Source organism: Cyprinus carpio, chromosome B1 (assembly GCF_018340385.1).
Source record: "Cyprinus carpio isolate SPL01 chromosome B1, ASM1834038v1, whole genome shotgun sequence".
Lineage (NCBI taxonomy): Eukaryota > Metazoa > Chordata > Actinopteri > Cypriniformes > Cyprinidae > Cyprinus > Cyprinus carpio.
This window is the reverse complement of record NC_056597.1, coordinates 27,503,921-27,523,590: the sequence shown is the minus strand read 5'-3', so window position 1 is coordinate 27,523,590 and position 19,670 is coordinate 27,503,921. Positions and strand designations below refer to the sequence as shown.

At 33.6% G+C, this 19,670-nt stretch overlaps 1 protein-coding gene across 1 annotated transcript in view; it reads right to left on the bottom strand.

Moving 5' to 3' along the window:
• Positions 1–4,062: 4,062 nt before the first annotated feature.
• The window catches only part of LOC109071544 (transient receptor potential cation channel subfamily M member 2-like), a 33,743-nt gene continuing 18,135 nt past the window's right edge, over positions 4,063–19,670 (bottom strand). The window contains 17 exon segments of the mRNA XM_042716000.1: positions 4,063–4,162; positions 4,364–4,450; positions 4,552–4,603; positions 5,761–5,821; positions 5,935–6,126; positions 7,019–7,187; positions 8,283–8,408; positions 11,536–11,726; positions 11,986–12,124; positions 13,211–13,345; positions 13,852–14,066; positions 15,571–15,660; positions 16,583–16,690; positions 16,693–16,748; positions 16,837–16,943; positions 16,978–17,024; positions 19,014–19,154. Coding sequence (XP_042571934.1) covers positions 4,063–4,162; positions 4,364–4,450; positions 4,552–4,603; positions 5,761–5,821; positions 5,935–6,126; positions 7,019–7,187; positions 8,283–8,408; positions 11,536–11,726; positions 11,986–12,124; positions 13,211–13,345; positions 13,852–14,066; positions 15,571–15,660; positions 16,583–16,690; positions 16,693–16,748; positions 16,837–16,943; positions 16,978–17,024; positions 19,014–19,154 — 2,016 coding nt within the window.

The following is a 19,670-nucleotide window of genomic DNA, read 5'->3' as shown; positions in this document are numbered from 1 at the left end:
TTACTTCACCCTGCAACTAGCTACCACTACATTTATTTCTTGCATATAGAACATTATATTTGATTGTGCACATGTATGCAAACTAAAAACGTGATTTTTGGTATCTGCATTTGTAATTTAAAATTGACCCAGATATCGAAACTTCTGTGCAAAATAACTAAAAGATACAATAATGCATTATAAAACATATTCAAAGCACCATATGTGTGAAGCTAACTGTATGGCTTATGGATTGTACAGAAATCTGCATGAAAGTGAGCGAGATATCTGGCAACATTAACAGCATACAACAAAACTGAACATAATTTTGTTTGCTGCTGTTTGTCACGAAAGCCCGTTTCTGCCACATGATAAAAATGTTAACTCACAATCCAACCTTTTTTTTTTAATTGCAAGAAAAAACAAAGTCAGAATTGTGAGATATCCGTAAACTCACTTCAGATTTACTCAGAATTGTTATATCAAGAAAAATAAGTCAAAATTTAATGCTTGCTAAGTAAAATACACCTCACAAAAAGCATCATTAACAACAGACCATACCAACAATAACAACTAATAAACCACCAATTTGTCCGACAAACAGATCAGACAGGAGAGTAGATTAACACCGGTGGACTTAAACTTGAAAAATGTGTGTATTGAAGTCTTTTCGCGGTTTAAATAAAATAGGTTCTGATGTTCATTCATGTTTTTTCGTGCTTAAAGTAAATATGAATAGATGATCAGATTTTTTTTCAGAACTACTAACAAATAAAACAAACAATTATCATATAACATACAACAATTATCACATTAGAAAAAAAGGCCAACTTCTGAGATAAAAAGTCGCAAGCACCTTTTTTAGTTTTTTATCCTGTGGCAGAAACAATCTTCCACAGTTTGTGGCACAGAAATGCCACACCTTTAAAGACACAGGAGTGTGGAGTGTGTTTGTGTGTGTTTTCCTGAGGGTCAAAAGTGTGTGTTATGACACTGTGCTATCTGACGCAGAGCCTTCGGTACGGACACACACACGCACACACCCGCTCACTTCCCACCTCCCACCACAGCAGCTGATGATATGACGACGACCACCTCTCAACCTGCAGCAAAAACAAAGACAGCTTGAATTACTCTGTAAACCCAATAAGAGCTGAAATACTGCCGCTTAATTCACTAAATAAAAACCACTTATGGAGCGCTGAGAATATGACTGCACAGAGCCATAAAACTGAATGTGCTTATGATGTTTTATGTCTATCGAGACGGCTTCCAACTGGGATCCACATCTTGTAGACAGTTTTCAGAATCAGCTCCTCAGAGAGTTTTTACATCAGGAAATCCCATAATACAAAGCATCTGTTACAATAAACCTATTTTATACACATGTATACATGTTAAATAATAAATACAAAAATATGTGCAAAATGGTAAAAAAATTTATTCTATAAAATTACAAATATAAAACATCACATGACAAAAAAAACCAAAAAACCAAATTTTCAACCTTTTAACCATAAAACATATAAAACATCAAAAAACAAAATAAACAATCATGTATGGTTTAATAGTATATAAAGAAAGGATAGCATAAGCATATTTGACGGAGATACAACTATTTGAAAATCTGGAATTTGAAAATCGATAATTTTGACCCATACAATGTACTGTATTTTTGGCTATTGCTAAAAATACAGTATAACCCCAGCGACTTAAGACTGCTTTTGTGCTCCAGGGACACATATATAAATGATGAATTAAAAAAAAATTGGGAAATCCCACAACTCATAAAAAGCATAGATATTATATAAATATTAAATATGCAGATGCACTGTAAGTGGACCACTGCAACTTTTGAAATCTTAATTCATAGCATCTGTCATTTTCCTCTTATGTATATATACAGTATATAGATATATATATATATATATATATATAATATATATATATATATATATATATATATATATATCAGTATATATATAACATATACAGTGTGCAAAATAGACTTTATCACACCAACTAATGGATATAAATATTTCTTACCAGCCATGCAATTACATTTCGAATAATTTTTATGAAAGTATATATTTTAATATACACTGCCTGTCCAAAAAAAAAAAAAAAAGTCACCACCTGGATTTAACTAGGGAAATAGTTAAGATCCTCCCACTGGATAATTACTGCATGGATGATTATGTTATGTGCCCAAAGAATGAGGTCAGCTGACTACCTGAATAAACTGAATGAACCAGGTTATTCCATCAATTCATTTTTTCTTCCCTGATGGCAACGGGCATATTCCCAAGATGACAATGCCAGATTCATCAGGCTCAAATTGTGAAAGAGGGGTTTCAGTGAGCATGCAACATAATTTTCACACATGGATTGGCCACCACAGAGTCCAGAGCCCAGACCTTTACCCCAATGAGAATCTTTTGGGATGTGCTGGAGAAGACTTTGAGCCAGCAGTCCGTGACTCTCCCATCATCAATACAAGATCCTGGTGAAAATTAATGCAACTCTGGACATATATAAAATGTTGCGACATTGCAGAAGCTTATCCAAATGATGCCACAGCGAATGCATGCCATAATCAAAGCTAAAGGTGGTCCAATATTAGAGTGCGTAACTTATTTTTTTGGACGGGCAGCGTATATATTTATACAATTACAAATTATACTGTAAGTGGTGCACTGCAACTTTTAAATTGGGAAATCTCACAATTCATACACATCATCTGTTACATTACCTTATTTTATACACATATAAACTTTTCATCACACCAGCTAATGGACAAATATCTCTTACAGGACATGTAATTGGATTTGCTTTTTTTTTTTTATTATATATATTATATATTATATATATTATATATAAATATTACACTTAAACAAATGCTTTGGATAGTTTTCCCTTGCATATTTGTGGGAAACAGCACAGGTCAACGTGAAAATTGAGATGAGTCAGTCTCAGTTGAGAAGGAAAGGCATGTTGTTAGCAGATGCATGAGTCAAAACAGCAGATGGTTTGTATGTGTCTGACTTGCATCAGGGTCTGATTTATACCATATCATGGATTTTACTTGCCATTGCCTTGCATTTGGCACTTTAGCAGCATTTTTAGTTTATCTGTAAATCAAAAACGCTTTGAATTCATTTCACTAATAATCCTACATTTAAATCGTACAGAAATCGCTGCAATATGAGAGGAAGTGATATTTTCTACTCACAATGCAGTTCAGATCTGCCATGAGAGTATTTTTTTCACATCAAAGTTTAACGTGATACTATGTCTGCCACCAACCAATCATCATCATTCCTCCTGCCATCAACATAAACAACATACATACACCTGCATCACAGAGAAAACACACATGCTGTGTAACCGCTTGTGTTACTAATTGGATTTTTGCAATTTCTGATACAGCAGTTGCACCAGGTGATTATGTGTGAACAAATATTACAGAAAAATATATGCAAAAAAATGCAATCATACAGTTCATGGAAGGTATAATTCATAAAAAAAAATTAATAATAATAAATAAATTCTGTAATTATTTATTTATTGCATGCTGTATTTTTTTCCATGCAGCAGGGCATATCTGCTTAATGAAAGTTAAGCTACTAGCTACAAGTAGCCCATATTAATATATGAAAAGTAATGCAGTTCAAATCTATGATCTAATGTCTGTCTCATTGTCTTTTAATCAGTGAAGTCTTGTGGATTTATCATTCTCACCTCTTCTCCAGCCTCTAGTTTAGACTTGATCTAACCATTTAACCATAAACCCATAAACTTCCCCAGCTACAGTCCCATAGGCTCATAGATTATAAATGCAACAAAACAAGAAAAAAAAGTTTAGGAACAAAAATTTAGGATTGACTCAATATACAGTATGCTTAGCATATCTCTAAAGCCAGTTTGTGTTGTGTTTGAACTAGTTAATCTATGTTCCAAAAAATATTAAACTATCTCCTAAATATTCAAAATTTTTGTTCTGTAGTGTGTCTATATATATAATATATATATATATATATATATATATATATATATATATATATATATATATATATATATACATCAGATTTTCTGCGTTCTCACCCCAGGAAGAGCCCAGTGTTTCTCTGCTTCATCCCAAACTGCGAGAAACTCCAGCACCTTGTGTTCAGCATCACGCCACCTTTAAAAATAGACAGAAAGCTCTCTGATTCATCTTACACTTACAGCGGGATGAACGCCATCTCTAATCTGCTATAATCTCATAAATGCTGTGGGACTGGTTTGGTTTTTTTGTATGTTCAACGGTTGTAAACGTCAATCTGAAATGAGATTAGAGTTTATTTCCGGTGGAGATCAGGACATAAAGGAGATTTTACTTCACCTGGTGAGGACTGGGTGGAGAATGTGATTCGGACCGAGGGATTTCAGAGCCCCTTTTCCCCGAATCCCAGTCCTTCCTCCTGGATTCCTGCCAAATCCATTCATGAGAATAAAATTTAGCACTCAAACAAATTAAATGTAAAATCCGGTAGGAGAATAAAGACACAGATGAATATATGTTTTGCATACCTGTGCTTGTCCAAGACTGAAGTGTCAGAGCTGTACAGGGAAAAAGGTGTTTTTATTTACAAAACAAATGCATTTTAAGATTTATAATAAGTCTTCGAAATTGCAATTCAGTGAATGTATGTTTCCATCAATTCCATTAAAATTGGCGATGTACATTCTCTACATAAAGTGTAGAAACTAGATTTTTTAAAAACTCTGCATATAAAATGATGAATAAAGATATAAAGAATTTTTTTTTTTTTTGCTTTTCTGTTTTTTATTCAACTATGAATAACTGAATCATAATATATTCTACGTAAATTTTATTTATTCTATCTACACTACTGTGCAAAAGTCTTCAGCTACTAGAATTTTCATTTTTCACTTTTATTTTTCAATTAGTCTTCATTTTTATGTTTCCCATATTCATTTTAGTTACGTTTTAGTATGTCTGTTGTGTTTTGGTCATTTTCTATTAGTTTTTGTTATATATGTGGGTTGTATTTTTAGTTTGTCATGTTTCAAGTCTTCAGTTAAACTAAATAAAAATAGAAATGTTGCACTGGCAACTAAGCTGGAATAAAAAACAGTTCATTTTAACTTTAGTTAACTTTTTTGCATTTTGTTTAATAGAAATGTTGCCTTGCCTTTGCCATCTAGCTGGGAAAAAAATTAATTGTAATTTTAATTAAAAGTTTTTAGTAATTTTGTTGTGTTTTTGTTTTGTTTGTTTTTAAAATAAGCCTATAATCGGTTTCCTTAATTATTTGTAGTTTTAGGTATTTTAAAAAGCAGGTCAAAAAAAAAAAAAAATCTATCTGATTTTGTTTTCCTTTTATATACTAATTACATAAATCTATAATTTATTTATTACATTTTTCAAAATTATATTTATGTTCCAGTTAACAGTTATTCTATTGGGTCAAATAACGAAGCGAGGGTTTTTTATTGTTTTAGATTTCAGTAAAACTATGATAACCCTGTTTTAAAACAAATTTTACTATTAATACAGACACTGCATTCATTGCATTCAACGTGTTTCATTCGAGTGTCATAGGGGTGTTCACCTTGGATGTAAATAAGATCTTGTCCGACATGACTTGAACGCATTAGAGAGAGAGGACGTTCACTTTGAAGCATGCAGACAATACATTTAATAGTGAACTAACAAATGGACAAACTATATCCCTGATCAGTTTGATTTAATTTGTGTCAGAATGAAAAACTCACCTCGCTGCTTAAGTCCCTGTTTCATTGTAAATGCTGGGGGAAGATATGGAGTGAAGTTTACCTAAAAAAAGCATAAGTCAAGACATGAGTCACATAAGATAAACCAATCCAAAATAATGTTGTTTAATGGTTTGGTAAAATATGTTATATAGTGATTTGATATACAGGAGGCACCTCCGACAGGGCACCGTTCTCCTCAGGCAAAGGGAAGCGTTTGAACGGTACTGGCAGGGATACTGAAGCTGACGTGCAACGGTGTGAGGAGTGCCGCTTCTTAGTCATCTGTCTCCTGTCCCAAGTGGGATTCACCGTCATTGTCTCCTGTTCTGGATCAGAGCTGACTAGTGTCAGGAGGTCTTTACACCTCTGGACAGACAGAGAGAGCTCATTCTTTACAACAACTAGCAGACAGGGCTAGCTAACTGCCTTGAATAACGAAGGAGCAAAACAGGGTAAGCAAAAATAAGTGAATGGATAAATAAGCTAAGGTCATCTAAAAATACTGCTACTTCTTACGGTTTTGAGAGTCAGAGGTTCAAGAAATTAATAGTTTTCATTCAGCAAGGAGGCATTAAAATAAGCAAAAAGACAACAAGAACATTTATAAGGGTTGAAAACATTAAAGATTTCCATTTCAAATATAATGAGGCTGTTCTTTTGAAATGTCTCTAAACAAGAATCCTGAAAAATAAAATGCATCACTGTTTCCACAAAAATATAAGGCAGCACAACTGTTTTCAACATTGATGATAATCAGAAATCAGCAAATATTAGAATGATGATGCTGAAAATTCAGCTTTGCATCACAGCAATAAATTGCATTTTAACATGTATGTCATGCAGAAAAACTAAAGTTGTTAATAAATGCAGCCCTGCAAAAAAAGAAACCCTTTCACATACAAAGACACTCACTCACAAAGAAGCAGAAAAGACGTTTTTTCAAAACCATTAACAAATCTCACTGACCCCAAACTTTTGAACAGTAGGTTGTCATTTAAAAAAAAATAAAACATTATTTTGTTCCTCGCATACTTAAAAAAAATGAAGCTTGTTAAACATACATATCATGATCCAGAAGGATGCCATACATCTCATAACTAGCTGATTTAAAAACACTCCTGCTCACTCAGTTAGTGGCGGCTGCCATTTTAGATTTGCATCCCCTGAGATTTCAGTGCATCTATAATCCATCGTAACGCTTTGGTGGACTACGAGAGACCTGCCCGAAGACACTACATCACACACATCGGACACTCACCTTTGGTTGAGACACACTGCCGTGAAAACCGGACAGACCACAAACACTGAATTGTGTGATATTTGTTGCAGAAAGACACCTGGTCTTCAAGCGTTGGACAGTCGTTTTGCATGGTGGCAGAAACCATCTCCGACTCACCGCTCCAGAAGTTTCTGACATCACCCCAACCCTGAGAGGAAAACAGACACCATTAACCCGTTATACCCAGCTTGAGAATTCAAGTTTAAGTTGCAATGTCATTTGATTGTCCTTATGATTGTGCATTAATGGACATACTACTTGTATACACACACACACACACCACACACACACACAGCACACACACACACACATATTATATATATATATATATATATATAATATATATATAGATAATAATCCATATAGATATATCAAATATCCATATATATATATATAAATAGCCGCCTGGTGTACATTAAGGATAATATATGTCATAATTATATACAATTTAATATGGCATAAATGTACGACACATAATGAGCAATTTATGTACTATATACCATAGTACTATATTTAGATTTTAGAAAAGAATAATTAAGTATTTTTACATGGTTTCCTTTTTGAGATTTTCACAATTTTACAAAGTATTATGTTATTTTAAGTTTTTGTATGGCTGAATTGGTGCCATATTTGGGTTATTTATTTGTTATTTTTGTAAATATTTCTATTTAGCTTTAATTTATATTGTTCTATGTATTAACATTTTAGAAACAAAAATGCATGTGTTCGGACAACAGTCATGAAGGCATAATCTGAACTTTGTAGGCAAAATGGTCAGGCACAGATTTTTTTATTTTTTTTTGGAAGACTGAAACCCTATTTGTTAATAGCTGAAATTCATACATTCCATGTTATTCTTAAGTTATACAAGATTTCACAAACTACATTTTTTTTTAAATCATTTAAGTTTATTTGTAAGTATGAAGCAGATGGAATTTTTTTTTTTACAGTTCAAAATGTCAAACAGTAACTATTACTCAAGAATGATGGAAAGGGTCAGTGTACGAACATCATGCATGTAATTAATATTCATGAATGTGAGAATTTATAAGCTCATTAATATTATTTTAAGCTCCTCCCCTACACATTCAGAAACAATGGGGTGCTAGAAAAAAAGATCCTCGAGCCCATATCTGGAGTAGATTTAAACAATTTCCTCGTCTTAATTTCAAGATCAGCATGAGCACATGATCTGGCTCTGTTTGAATGATTACATAACGTTCTCCGCGGCGTCCCTGGATACGATGCGTGGGGCCAACGCTCTGGGCTCTCGTCCTGTCGTGTCGATGCCAGATAGTTGTCCTTCATGTTGAGGGCCTCCCAGAACAACAGCTCACTCTTCCTCAGCTCTGCTCGCAGTTTCCCTGTCCTATGAAGAATCATGCGGGGCGAACCAGGGATAGAGACACTTAAACAGCTGCTTTAAACTAACAAAAACATAAAAAATGAAGGAGGTGCTTTTCTAGCACTAGCTACCAAATTCATCCTTGGGTGGTTTGGGTTCCCAGAAATGCATGGGAACTGGATGAAATGTAAACACGTGGAACTCAATGTTAAGTCACATTGAATAAAAGCATCTGGACTGGGAGCAGCATATATGTGTAACGATGTCAAATTCATACAAAAAAAAAAACAGGCAAATTCTAAAAAAAAAAAAAAAAAAAAATTAAATAAAGTTAGTTAGAAAAAATACATGAGTGTGGTAAAATGGGCAACTTGCTGATTGGCGTTAGTCAAGTTCAGAGTTGTTAAAGATGCAGAGGTAACCGGCGACAACCACATGTGTATTTTAGTATTATTTATATAGCGTGGGTATAAAGCAAGATTTTGTCAGGTTTTCATTTGGTCATTATTATTATTTTTAATTATATATATATATAGTATATATGATATATACATATGTACTGTATATATATATATAATTTCTTAATGTTAGTTATTTTATAAAAAATTAATACAAATATATATTCCCCTTTTAATTAATTAATATCCAGTTTGAATCATTTGGTTATTTATTGGTAATGTGGTCGGGGTTTTTTACCATATTTGCCATTTAGCTTTAATTTATATATTTTTTCAAAACCGAATATAATATACTATATTTTAAAACCTATCACAGCTTTAATTCTAGAACATTATTTCAGTTGTTGGGCAATACACTATTTATATTTTAGCATTAGTGTAATATCATCTATTACAACAGATACTGTATACATGGGGCCAAGCGAGGCATAATTAAATAAAATGGAATAATTAATTATTGCTTTGGTTATGGTTGATGTAGACAAGAACTGGGCGGTTTCGTCTTGTCTAACTAGTGGCGCGTCTAGGACCATGTACTAAAGTGGACTAGAACTTCATAGCTTGGAGTCAGGTCATATCTATCATGAAGAGAAGAAGCGTTTAGGCTCACTGAAGGTTTTGTGTCCTCTGTGGAGGGTAAGCGCAGCAGCACGGGGTGCTCTGAGTGACGAGGATGAGTTGACTGAGGAGGATGAAGGGTGGAGGAAGAGCGGTCACTGTGGTACTCCTTAATCAGCTCGTAGCGCTGGAAAAAAAAAAAAACGTCCCGATATTGTCTGTGTGGCTTGGACCTCCTGAACGTGTACTGTGAGTGGATGCACAGTGAGAGAAGTGTAAAGCTCTGAAATTCACTGCGTGTTTATATGCAACTTCTACAGGTTTTGTACAGGAAACGCTTCACGATTGACAACATACAACCTGAGACTTATGAAGATATATGGGCTTTCATCTAACAAAACCAAGTAAGCTGTCTGCATTTTAAGCATAATACATTTACATTAGTCATTTAGCAGACGCTTGTATCCAATGTGACTTACAAATGATACAATAGAACACTCAATTATTTAATTTGTGTTGTGTGTTTAGTTGATAGTGGCCTTGTTGTTAGATTTACAACATATTAAATGGGGTTTCAAATGCTATTTGAAATCAGATGTCAATGGTCAAAGTCTACCGATTCATTGAAGGAGCACTTGACCAGGAGACCATTCAAAGCCAGCTTCACTCAGGCTTTGTGGGCAAAGCAAGCCTGTCGGTCGTGTGCAGATCGGAAGCAAGGGTGATAATGGTGTACTTTGTTTTTGTGGTTCACCCGTTTCCTCTGAGGTCGCGTTTTCACTTCCACCTTGGAAGATGGCGATTTTTATCGCCTGAGCGCGGCTGGAGACGATCGCGCCATGTGTTGCGCGTGAACAGAGCAGAAATAGAACGCACCACAGCATGAATGAATGGCAGCCCATTCTGGGTACCACAGGCCGGCCATGTTTCTCATCGTCCGAGCATGGGGGACGAATTTTCATTTGGGCATTCAGAGGGAGGATTCGGAGCCGTTCACACTAGCCCAGGCTGGCCCATATCAACCTGAGTGTCCCCTGGATCACAAAATACAGAACATTTAGCTTTCGGACTGCTCTTTATTTGACTAATTCTTATTATTTCTTACATTCCTAAACTGCTGTGACTGATTAGACTATACTGACTTTAGTCATTGTATTTCAACTATACAAAATTGCGTCTTTTTTTTTTTTCAGTTTAAGAACAGTGCCATAATTTTTATAGTAAAGAATAGTTTATTTAAACAGCTTTTCATTAAATGTGACTGCGCATTAAAGAAAAAATGTTCTTACACTAAATTTAACTACTTAACTGCTGATTTATCTTAGTTTATTGAGTCGTAGTATACAAAACTTTTGTTCCATTTAATTTTTACGACAAACGTTTGTACATATATATTAATATTTGCATATGCATTCCCTTATAATAACATATTCATATGCACTATTTGCATAATACCCCATTAAAACAAACATACTTTTTATTCTAATATTTAAATAATACTGCATTTTGTGCTAAAAATTATTGCAGAAATATTTCTACACTTACTTATAAACTGCGTTCATCTACTGCCTTACAGTCTTTTACCTGTAAGTATACAAAAAACAACAGATTTTTGTCATATTTAGTATATATTGTTTAGATGCAATAATTTAATAATAAAAATAGCCCAAATAATTTGCATATGCCAATATTTTAGTCAGTGACTTCAAGATTTGCATATGCAATTACTTATAGTATAGCAACAAATATGAAACAGTTTCAATATAAGTAATAATATTATAACAAATATAATTTTAGGTGGCATATCTAACATATCAGTCTGCATTAAATAATTTTGGATTTAAATAAAATGATTACATATATTTAATTTTTGCAAATGCAATTATTTTATTAATAAAACAAACTTGCATTTTTCGAGTAAATTGTATTGCAGATTTTAAATATTCTTTTAAAGTAATAAATCAAACCAACTTTCGGAGCTCAACGCAGGTGTGTCTTAATATGTTTCACTACAAAATCAATTTCTCTAGACAGATAGACAAATAAATGAGATTTATATATCAGGAATCCTACTGTTTGTGATCTCTTCCTTTAACGCCCTATCGAGTGATCTTCATTAGTAAAGTTTAGTAAACTGCTCACTGTCTATATTAGTGGGGACGTTGCCGAAAATGATGAGGTAGGGCTCATAGACGGCTCCGCGGATGATCCAGTTCAGTCTCTCTTCATTGTGAATCAAAATGCCCTGCTTGGCCACGCACAGATAAACGCCCACCACCGAAGCCAGATACTGAGCAGAAAACATGAAGAAGAACAATCCATCATCCTGCAAAAAGACGAGAAACCTTCATAGCTCAGTCTGTTTGCATTTGCCCTTTCACATGTTTGCAGTTAATGAGATGAGAGGCTCATACGAATCTTTTTCAGAATGTTTCATATTTACCAATGAACTCGTTTTATTTTGATAGCCTCAAAAATATTTGGTTTCCTTGTGAGTCCTCTCACCACTAAGGCTGTGTAGAAGGTATAACATAAAAACATTTGCCTGGGAATAAAACGGAGCATTATGAACACAACAAACCCACCATTCCTCCCTGACGATGATGTATCTTTGGGCCCAGGGTGTCGGCTGATAGGGAAGATGGCCATTTAATTCGGAGACTGAATATGATGAAGTCGATGCAGAGAACAACTTTACCCACGTAGAACACAGTACCGGAGGCCCTGCAGTTCTGTGCGACAAACACAAAAAAAAACATTTCATTCATTCTGAGTCATGTTGCAACTCAACTGAATTTAAATGAACACACAGGTAACAAAAACTTTATGATATCATTGATATGGCCTAGAAAGAGAGTCCTATTAAAAGCATAGTGTACGATTTAACATTGCAGGTATGTGTTACATTTTTACATTGCATGCTATTAAATTGCATTTTGTATTTATTTTATATACTATTATTTATAAAATGGTCCTACAACTGACTTCCAACTACCTGATTAAAGTATTCCCTGGATAAGAATACAAAACAATCTATTTTTGCATATAGTTAATAATTTCCATATGCAATTTTATAATAACAAATCATTCAATTGTTTTGCATATGCAACAATAATAACAAGTTTAATTGCATATATTTAATTTGCATTTTGAAATTAAAATATTTCAACAAACAGATTGTTTAACTTGGAATTCCACATGAAAATTTTGAATGCCCTAAATGTTTTAAGTAAACATCTGTCCTATGTTTCCTAATGTATTGCTTTTTATTACCCAAACAATATGCAAATCTGTAAATACTTTTGTGTAACAACCAATTTACAGCTGTTTACAACTAGTTCCTCTAAAAACAAATGTATGATTTATACAGGGTCTGCATTAACTTGTGTAATTCATTAATCTGTTTCTAGAGCTCTGCCTTAAATAAAAAATGATTATTATAACAGATTTGTTAACTGACTAGGTTGGTGAGTCTAATAGTAAACATTTTGGAATTAAATTGACTACACACGGACTGTTTGGTGGTGAAATTATGATTTCCTCGATTAAAAAAACAACTAATTGATTTCCAGAGGAAATACATAAATACAGATATATATTATATATATATATATATATATATAGTATATATATATATTATATTATACACACATAAATAATTGTTTTTTCCAATTTTCCTACACACTGGCGGTAAGTCGGTGGTGCAGCTAATTCCTGTCTAATCTCAACTTACTGAAATCAAATATGAAACTGTACTGAATTAAGTATTTAATCATGTCTGGCACTGTATTGAGGTGAAACAGAAATTGCATTTACCTGCAGACCAGACCAACAATGAACAGCATGATTGACAGCACAAGCCAGAATGTTCCACAGATCACTGAGTGTACATCTTCGCTTTTCTCGCTCCGGAAGACCCAGAGCCCGTCAAAGTCATGATAACAACTGTGGAGTAAATGTTTTTTTGGAGTTTTGGTGGGTTTTAATTTATTTTAAAATTAAATAAAATTGGTAATAAAATAAATATGTATAAAAATGGTATAATAATTCCTAATTAATATAATTACAATTATAATACATAAAAAACAAAAACATTTTACTAAAAAATAAATATAATAAAACAAGCATAATAAACAAATATTAATAAAAATTATTTTCATAAAAAAAAATCAATATTTTGATTAAAAACAAAAATCTTTATGTTTTGAAAATGTACTTAAATGAATAATACATTAATAAATAATCTTTAAAATGGAAAAAATATATAAACATATTTATTACATAGGCACATAGACATATATAAAGCCGTTTCTGAAAGTTTAGAGGGAAAAAAAAAAACAACCAGACAGATAGACATAATACAGTATACCAGTTTTTTATCAATTAATCTGGACTATGTTGTGTGTGTGTGTTTCACATCTCAACCAGGGGGGGTGTCTAACCTCCTTCACACAACCAGCTGAGGTGAGCCACACGTACAGCAAAGTTCCCTCCACGACGGGATAGGCCTGGAATCGATCATGAGCACCCACGCAAAACAGCCACAGGAATCCAAATAGGAAGGCGATATTCCAGTAAAACTTGACTTTGAGGTGACGTGAAACAGACTCATCAGACGAGCACGAACAGTTTCAGAGGTCCAGCGCAGGCTTTCTGCGAGGAACCGCTGAGACACAACAACATCACTCAGCATATTCAGACAGATTTACATATACAGAAATAGTTTATTATGATTCTAGATGGTAACTTAAGTTTCCATACATTTACTGTAGATACATTCATTTATAATAATAATAATAATAATAATAAATGATCTCGTTATGTAATATTCATAATGAATAATTGTTTATTTATAGCCTAAAGAACTATTATTAATTGGTTGTGCAATATTTGGTTTATGTAATAACAAAATATATGTAATGTAATAACTCGTTATGAATTGAGTGCATAAACACAACAACAATATAATCTTTTTGTAAATATTCAATAATGAATAATTACAATTTGTTGTGGCATATTGGTTATGTGATAATGATAATAAAATAACAACTCATTATGGAATATCACATGAAAATCATAACAACAATACAGTGGGTGTGAAAAAGTTTTTGCCCCACTTAACAAAAAAAAAGAAAAAAATGTTTTTTATTTTGTATATTTTGTGCATATTTGTCACACTTGAATAATTCAGATCATCACAACAATTTAACAATGCACAAAGAATAACCCAGTAAATTACAAACTGCAGTTTTTAATGATTAAATTTTATTAAGGAAAAAGGCTGTCCAAACCTGAAAACAAACAAAATATATATATGTATGTGTGTGTGTGCGTGTGTGTGTATAGTATGTATATATATATAATATATATACACACACACATACACAATAGCACACATGTATCTATCTATCCTATCTATCGTATCTATATATATATATATACTGAAATCACTTTATACATTATTTCATAATGAATACGTTGTTCTTAAGCCCATCTGACAACAAACAAAAAATTAAGATATTTACAATTTAGTTCTGCAGATTGGTTATGTAATAACAATAATACTTATTTGTGTAATAATCATAATAAAATATTGTTCTTTAATAGGCTCACGAATTATGTCTTTAGTGTTAAATAAACAACAACTTATTTTTCAGAATGATTCATCATATTCACCACTTTCACATAAAAGAATAATGGGTATGATGCTACAACATTAGTTTGTATTCAATAATAAAAGATAATTTCACTCATCGGCATTTAAATGCACTGGTGTTGAGTGTGCTCTGGCGATGTTGCGAGTTTTGGCGGCTGTAACTCAACTGAACCGTAAGGCCGTTTTGGCCTTGTCATCTGAGCTTCCAGACAAGACTGCATCCATGGCCATTTTCTTCTGCTCCGTCCTCCTCGGCCTGTCCTCTGTGATTGTCTTCAATCACCGTCTTGCGAGATTTTCAGTTTGACAACAAGGGTTAAAACACCACTTAGAAGAACCACGGCGAACATCGCAAGTCATGGTGTTTTTGTGGTAAAAGTAGCAATTTGCAGCTAAATTATTAAGTGTAGTTCTGCCCTCTGAATGGTGTGTGCATGTAAGACCTCAGAGTTTTTTTCCCCTTTCATAAGTGCGTTTCATAAGGTGTTCAATGAAAACAAGTGTTTTTTCATACCTGCACGATCAGGACGCCCGGTGTATATGAGAGGAAAGAATAATCATGCAGAGGCAGCACCTTTCCAGTGGTGAGGTAGCCACAGTACAGCTCTCCACACCACAATCGTGAGTCAGCATACCCGAAGCCGTACAGAAAACAGCTCAATAAACAGCGTTCCAGGTAACACTGTATTACTTATCAGTGTATGGTTGCATCGAATTGCTTACCTACCCTTTCACAGACTCCTAAAAAGCATATATCTGCAGTCTTTTAGACCAGAAAACAACTTTTAAATAATACATAAATAAATTCCATTACTAACAAACGCAATAATTTGTGTATAAAAAAGTAATACTAATATTAAAATTACTAATAATATAAAATGTACAACCATTACGACTGTGAAACAATAAATAAATAAATATGCAATAATTTAACAAAACAATAACATATATATTAATAATAATAGCTACTAATATTATTTTAGAAATTATTGTGTTTTAGCTATGCAATACAATAGTAACAATAATAAGATTACATAATAACATCTTTATGTAATATTTATATGAATATCTGTTCTCAAATATTCTTGTTTATATTTATTATTGTGTCAAAAAACAGAAATAAAATAGTTCATAGTGGTTAATCATCATCATCATCATCATCATATAATATCCCTTCTAAATAAATTAATATACAGCTAATATAATATAATATAACTAATAACTTTATATTACATTAAAAATGAATATTTGCCTCTTTAAGATTTTCATGTAAAGATGCATTGCTGTTTAGCCCTCTAAAAAAAAACAAGTAAAACATAATTAAACTTCACAAAGTGCATACTGGTTTACTGACCACAAAATAATTATCTTTATTGCATATTGGTATTATTGATGTATGATTGTTATTTTTATGTTACTGTATATTTGTATATATATATGGCATAACGTCAACATGGCAACCATTCTGTGATACTTTTTTGCATCTTTTTTTAAATTAAACATTTCTCAGTAAATAAACAAAGGACTTGGTTTGTTCCCCTGGACTCCTGATTGAAGCGCATGAAGCTCTTAGCGTCGGCCTCGAGTGCGAGCCACAAACAGGTGCTTCTGCCCCACGACGGAGAGAAACCGCCGGATCAGCACGCTTCTGCGCCCGCTGCGCGTCCCAGCTGTGACACTCACTGAACACACCTGGGAACAGGAGAGAACACCAGCACAGGGTTAAAGGTCACAGCTCTGCTCAGGAAGGACATGAGGTGATTGTGTTGTCGGCTCGTACCGATGGCTTTCTGTTTCTCGTAGTGGCTTGGCCATTTCTCCCTCATTTCCTTTGCCTCTTCTGCTGTCCCGTCCTCTCCGCCTTCGAATAAGTATACAATTACAATCCTGCACTTTTTTTCCAGCTTCCTCAAGAATCTACTGCGATCTGCCAGAGCGGGCTGCGATACAGTCTCTTTTGCCAAAACACTTACAACACACAACAAGCACTTCGCTCATAACACCCACGCACAACATAACACATGCGCGTGTATGCACATGTACATACACACAAACACGTACACCACATTGTTTCTGTGAATTGTGGAGACTTTCCATAGACTTTCTACTTACTTTTATACTGACCAAACAATATTTTTCTATCCGCCTAACCCTAAACCTTCCCCTAAACCTGTCTGCATTGTTACATTTACAGATAAACAATCATTTAACTATTTTTTAAATATTTTTTTTCCCTCATGTGGACTGAAGGCCGGTCCGCACAATGTCAAAACTATAGGTTTTACTATTCTTCTGGGTACGTTTGGTCACCACAATGTAGCATAAAACATAGTAATTCAACACGCTCACAACACACACACACACACACACACACACACACACCACACACACACACACAGACTCACGCACTCACACACACACACACACCACACACCACACACCACACACACCCACCACACACACGCTCTCACACACACACACATGCTCACGCTCTCACACACACACACACACACACACACACACACACGCTCACCACACACCACTCACACACACACACATGCTCACGCTCTCACACACACACACATGCTCACGCTCTCACACACACACACACATGCTCACGCTCTCACACACACACATGACTGTCATTAATGCTGCCAAAATTACAATCGCAGCTACACTGACGCTAGAATCATCAGATTATGCATAATTGAATAGATGCGTTAATGCAAACCAATAAAAATAGAAAACACCAGAATTTATATAGCAGTCAAAAAATATGAAACACAGCCTTAAAATATTTTGCTATAAAGACATCACAGTCCACACAGGGGCTCAAATGAATCAGTAAACTGTTTTGTTTGGTTACATGAACAATTCAAACACATCGATTCACAAATTGATGTAAGGGATTGATTGGGTATTATATTATTTAAATATTCAGAATGATTTAGTTTTAATCGCTCTTTAAATAGTGTAATGATCATGTATTGTGTTAAAAACAAACAAAATAAATTGGTTCAGCATATTGGTTATTTTGACACTTAAAACAAAAACAACACATAATAACTACACATTTAAACATCAATAAAGCTGTATTATAAATCATAACAAAATATTTCATTATAAACAGCACACAGGTATGCAAATGTATCAGTGAATTGTTTTTTTTTCTTAACCAGTTTAATTATATGATCAAACTCAAGGGTGTAGAGTTTAGTAGAAATATCTCTACCAATATCCAGCCAGTACTAAATTGTCAGTAGCAATGATTTTGATTACGTGTAAGAACATAAGAGCCAAAGTGTTTCAAAAATACGAGCACAGTTCAGCAGAATGATAAAGTTTACCCTCTTTAACTTTATTTTGTTCTGCTGTCTTGTGTTTATCTGCTTCTCCCATTTGACTATCACTCTGTATAGACTTACACAATTCTAATAATTGTATTTATATAATAATTCTATAAAAATAAAGACTAATATAATTCACCGGTATGAGATGACTGGATGCTTTTAGCTGATTTCTATTGAACTGTCAGCAACTGAACTGCAGCTCATCTATTTCAGTGAATTATGTTAAATTAAGCTACAAACTCCATAATAATGCACACTGTTTCCATCTGACATTTATTTTGAGCGTCATATTAATGGAATGTTTCACTAGTTAGCAGTAAACAGGTTACCTCACCTGAATATGTTGGAAGATTTGTGTTGGATGTTATCTTGGAAGGAAAATATGGAATATTTTATTTTGTAAACATTAAACTTGTTTCTCTCTGAATTGAGTTAATGTCATAAAAATAGCGAGCTCTGACCAGAGTTGTGTAAACATGACTCAAAAGGAGGAAAAGACACAAAAGGAGGAAAAGACAAACCTATTCAACTGAGTGAGTCATTTTACTCTGGAACCATTTCGATTGATTATTAATGACAAACGAAGCGTTCGTGACGGATGCTGTACCTGCTCCCAGCCGATCTCTGCCAGTTCTGTGTTATTCTGCACGACGGCCCAGAGGAACAGATCCCGTCCCGGGTCCCAAACCGTGTCTGGGGTCCACTCTTCACCTAAACACGGCAGATCCACCAGACCCTTGGACGGCACCTGAGAGACGACCAGAAACAATGAAGAAATCACTCCGACTCTTCTGGAAACAGTCAAAATAGAATGAAAGGCTGTCAAAAACATGTCCAGGTCAAAAATAAATAAATTCAATTATATTTTGTATAAAGAAAAGATGCCTTCTTTAAGATCTCTGAGATTTTTTGGCATTTTGACATTATTTTCATGGCAATTTATAACCCACTTTCTTATCATCAATTCAATCATTTTTTTGTTTTTTTTTTGGTTTTGTTTTCCAGTAAAAAAATAACATACTTAAAATTAAGTTTACATGAGAAACCAGCAAAAAAACAATATATATATATATATATATATATATATATATATATATATATATATATATATATTTATTTATTTTTTTTTTGCACTGATGCAAAAACATTCCCAGCAGTGTTATTGTTAATGAAAACTAAAACTATTAAAAATAAAATAAAACTATTTAAGCTAAAGCTGAAATAAAAAAAAAACATAAATAATAGATAAAAAACTTGAAACACT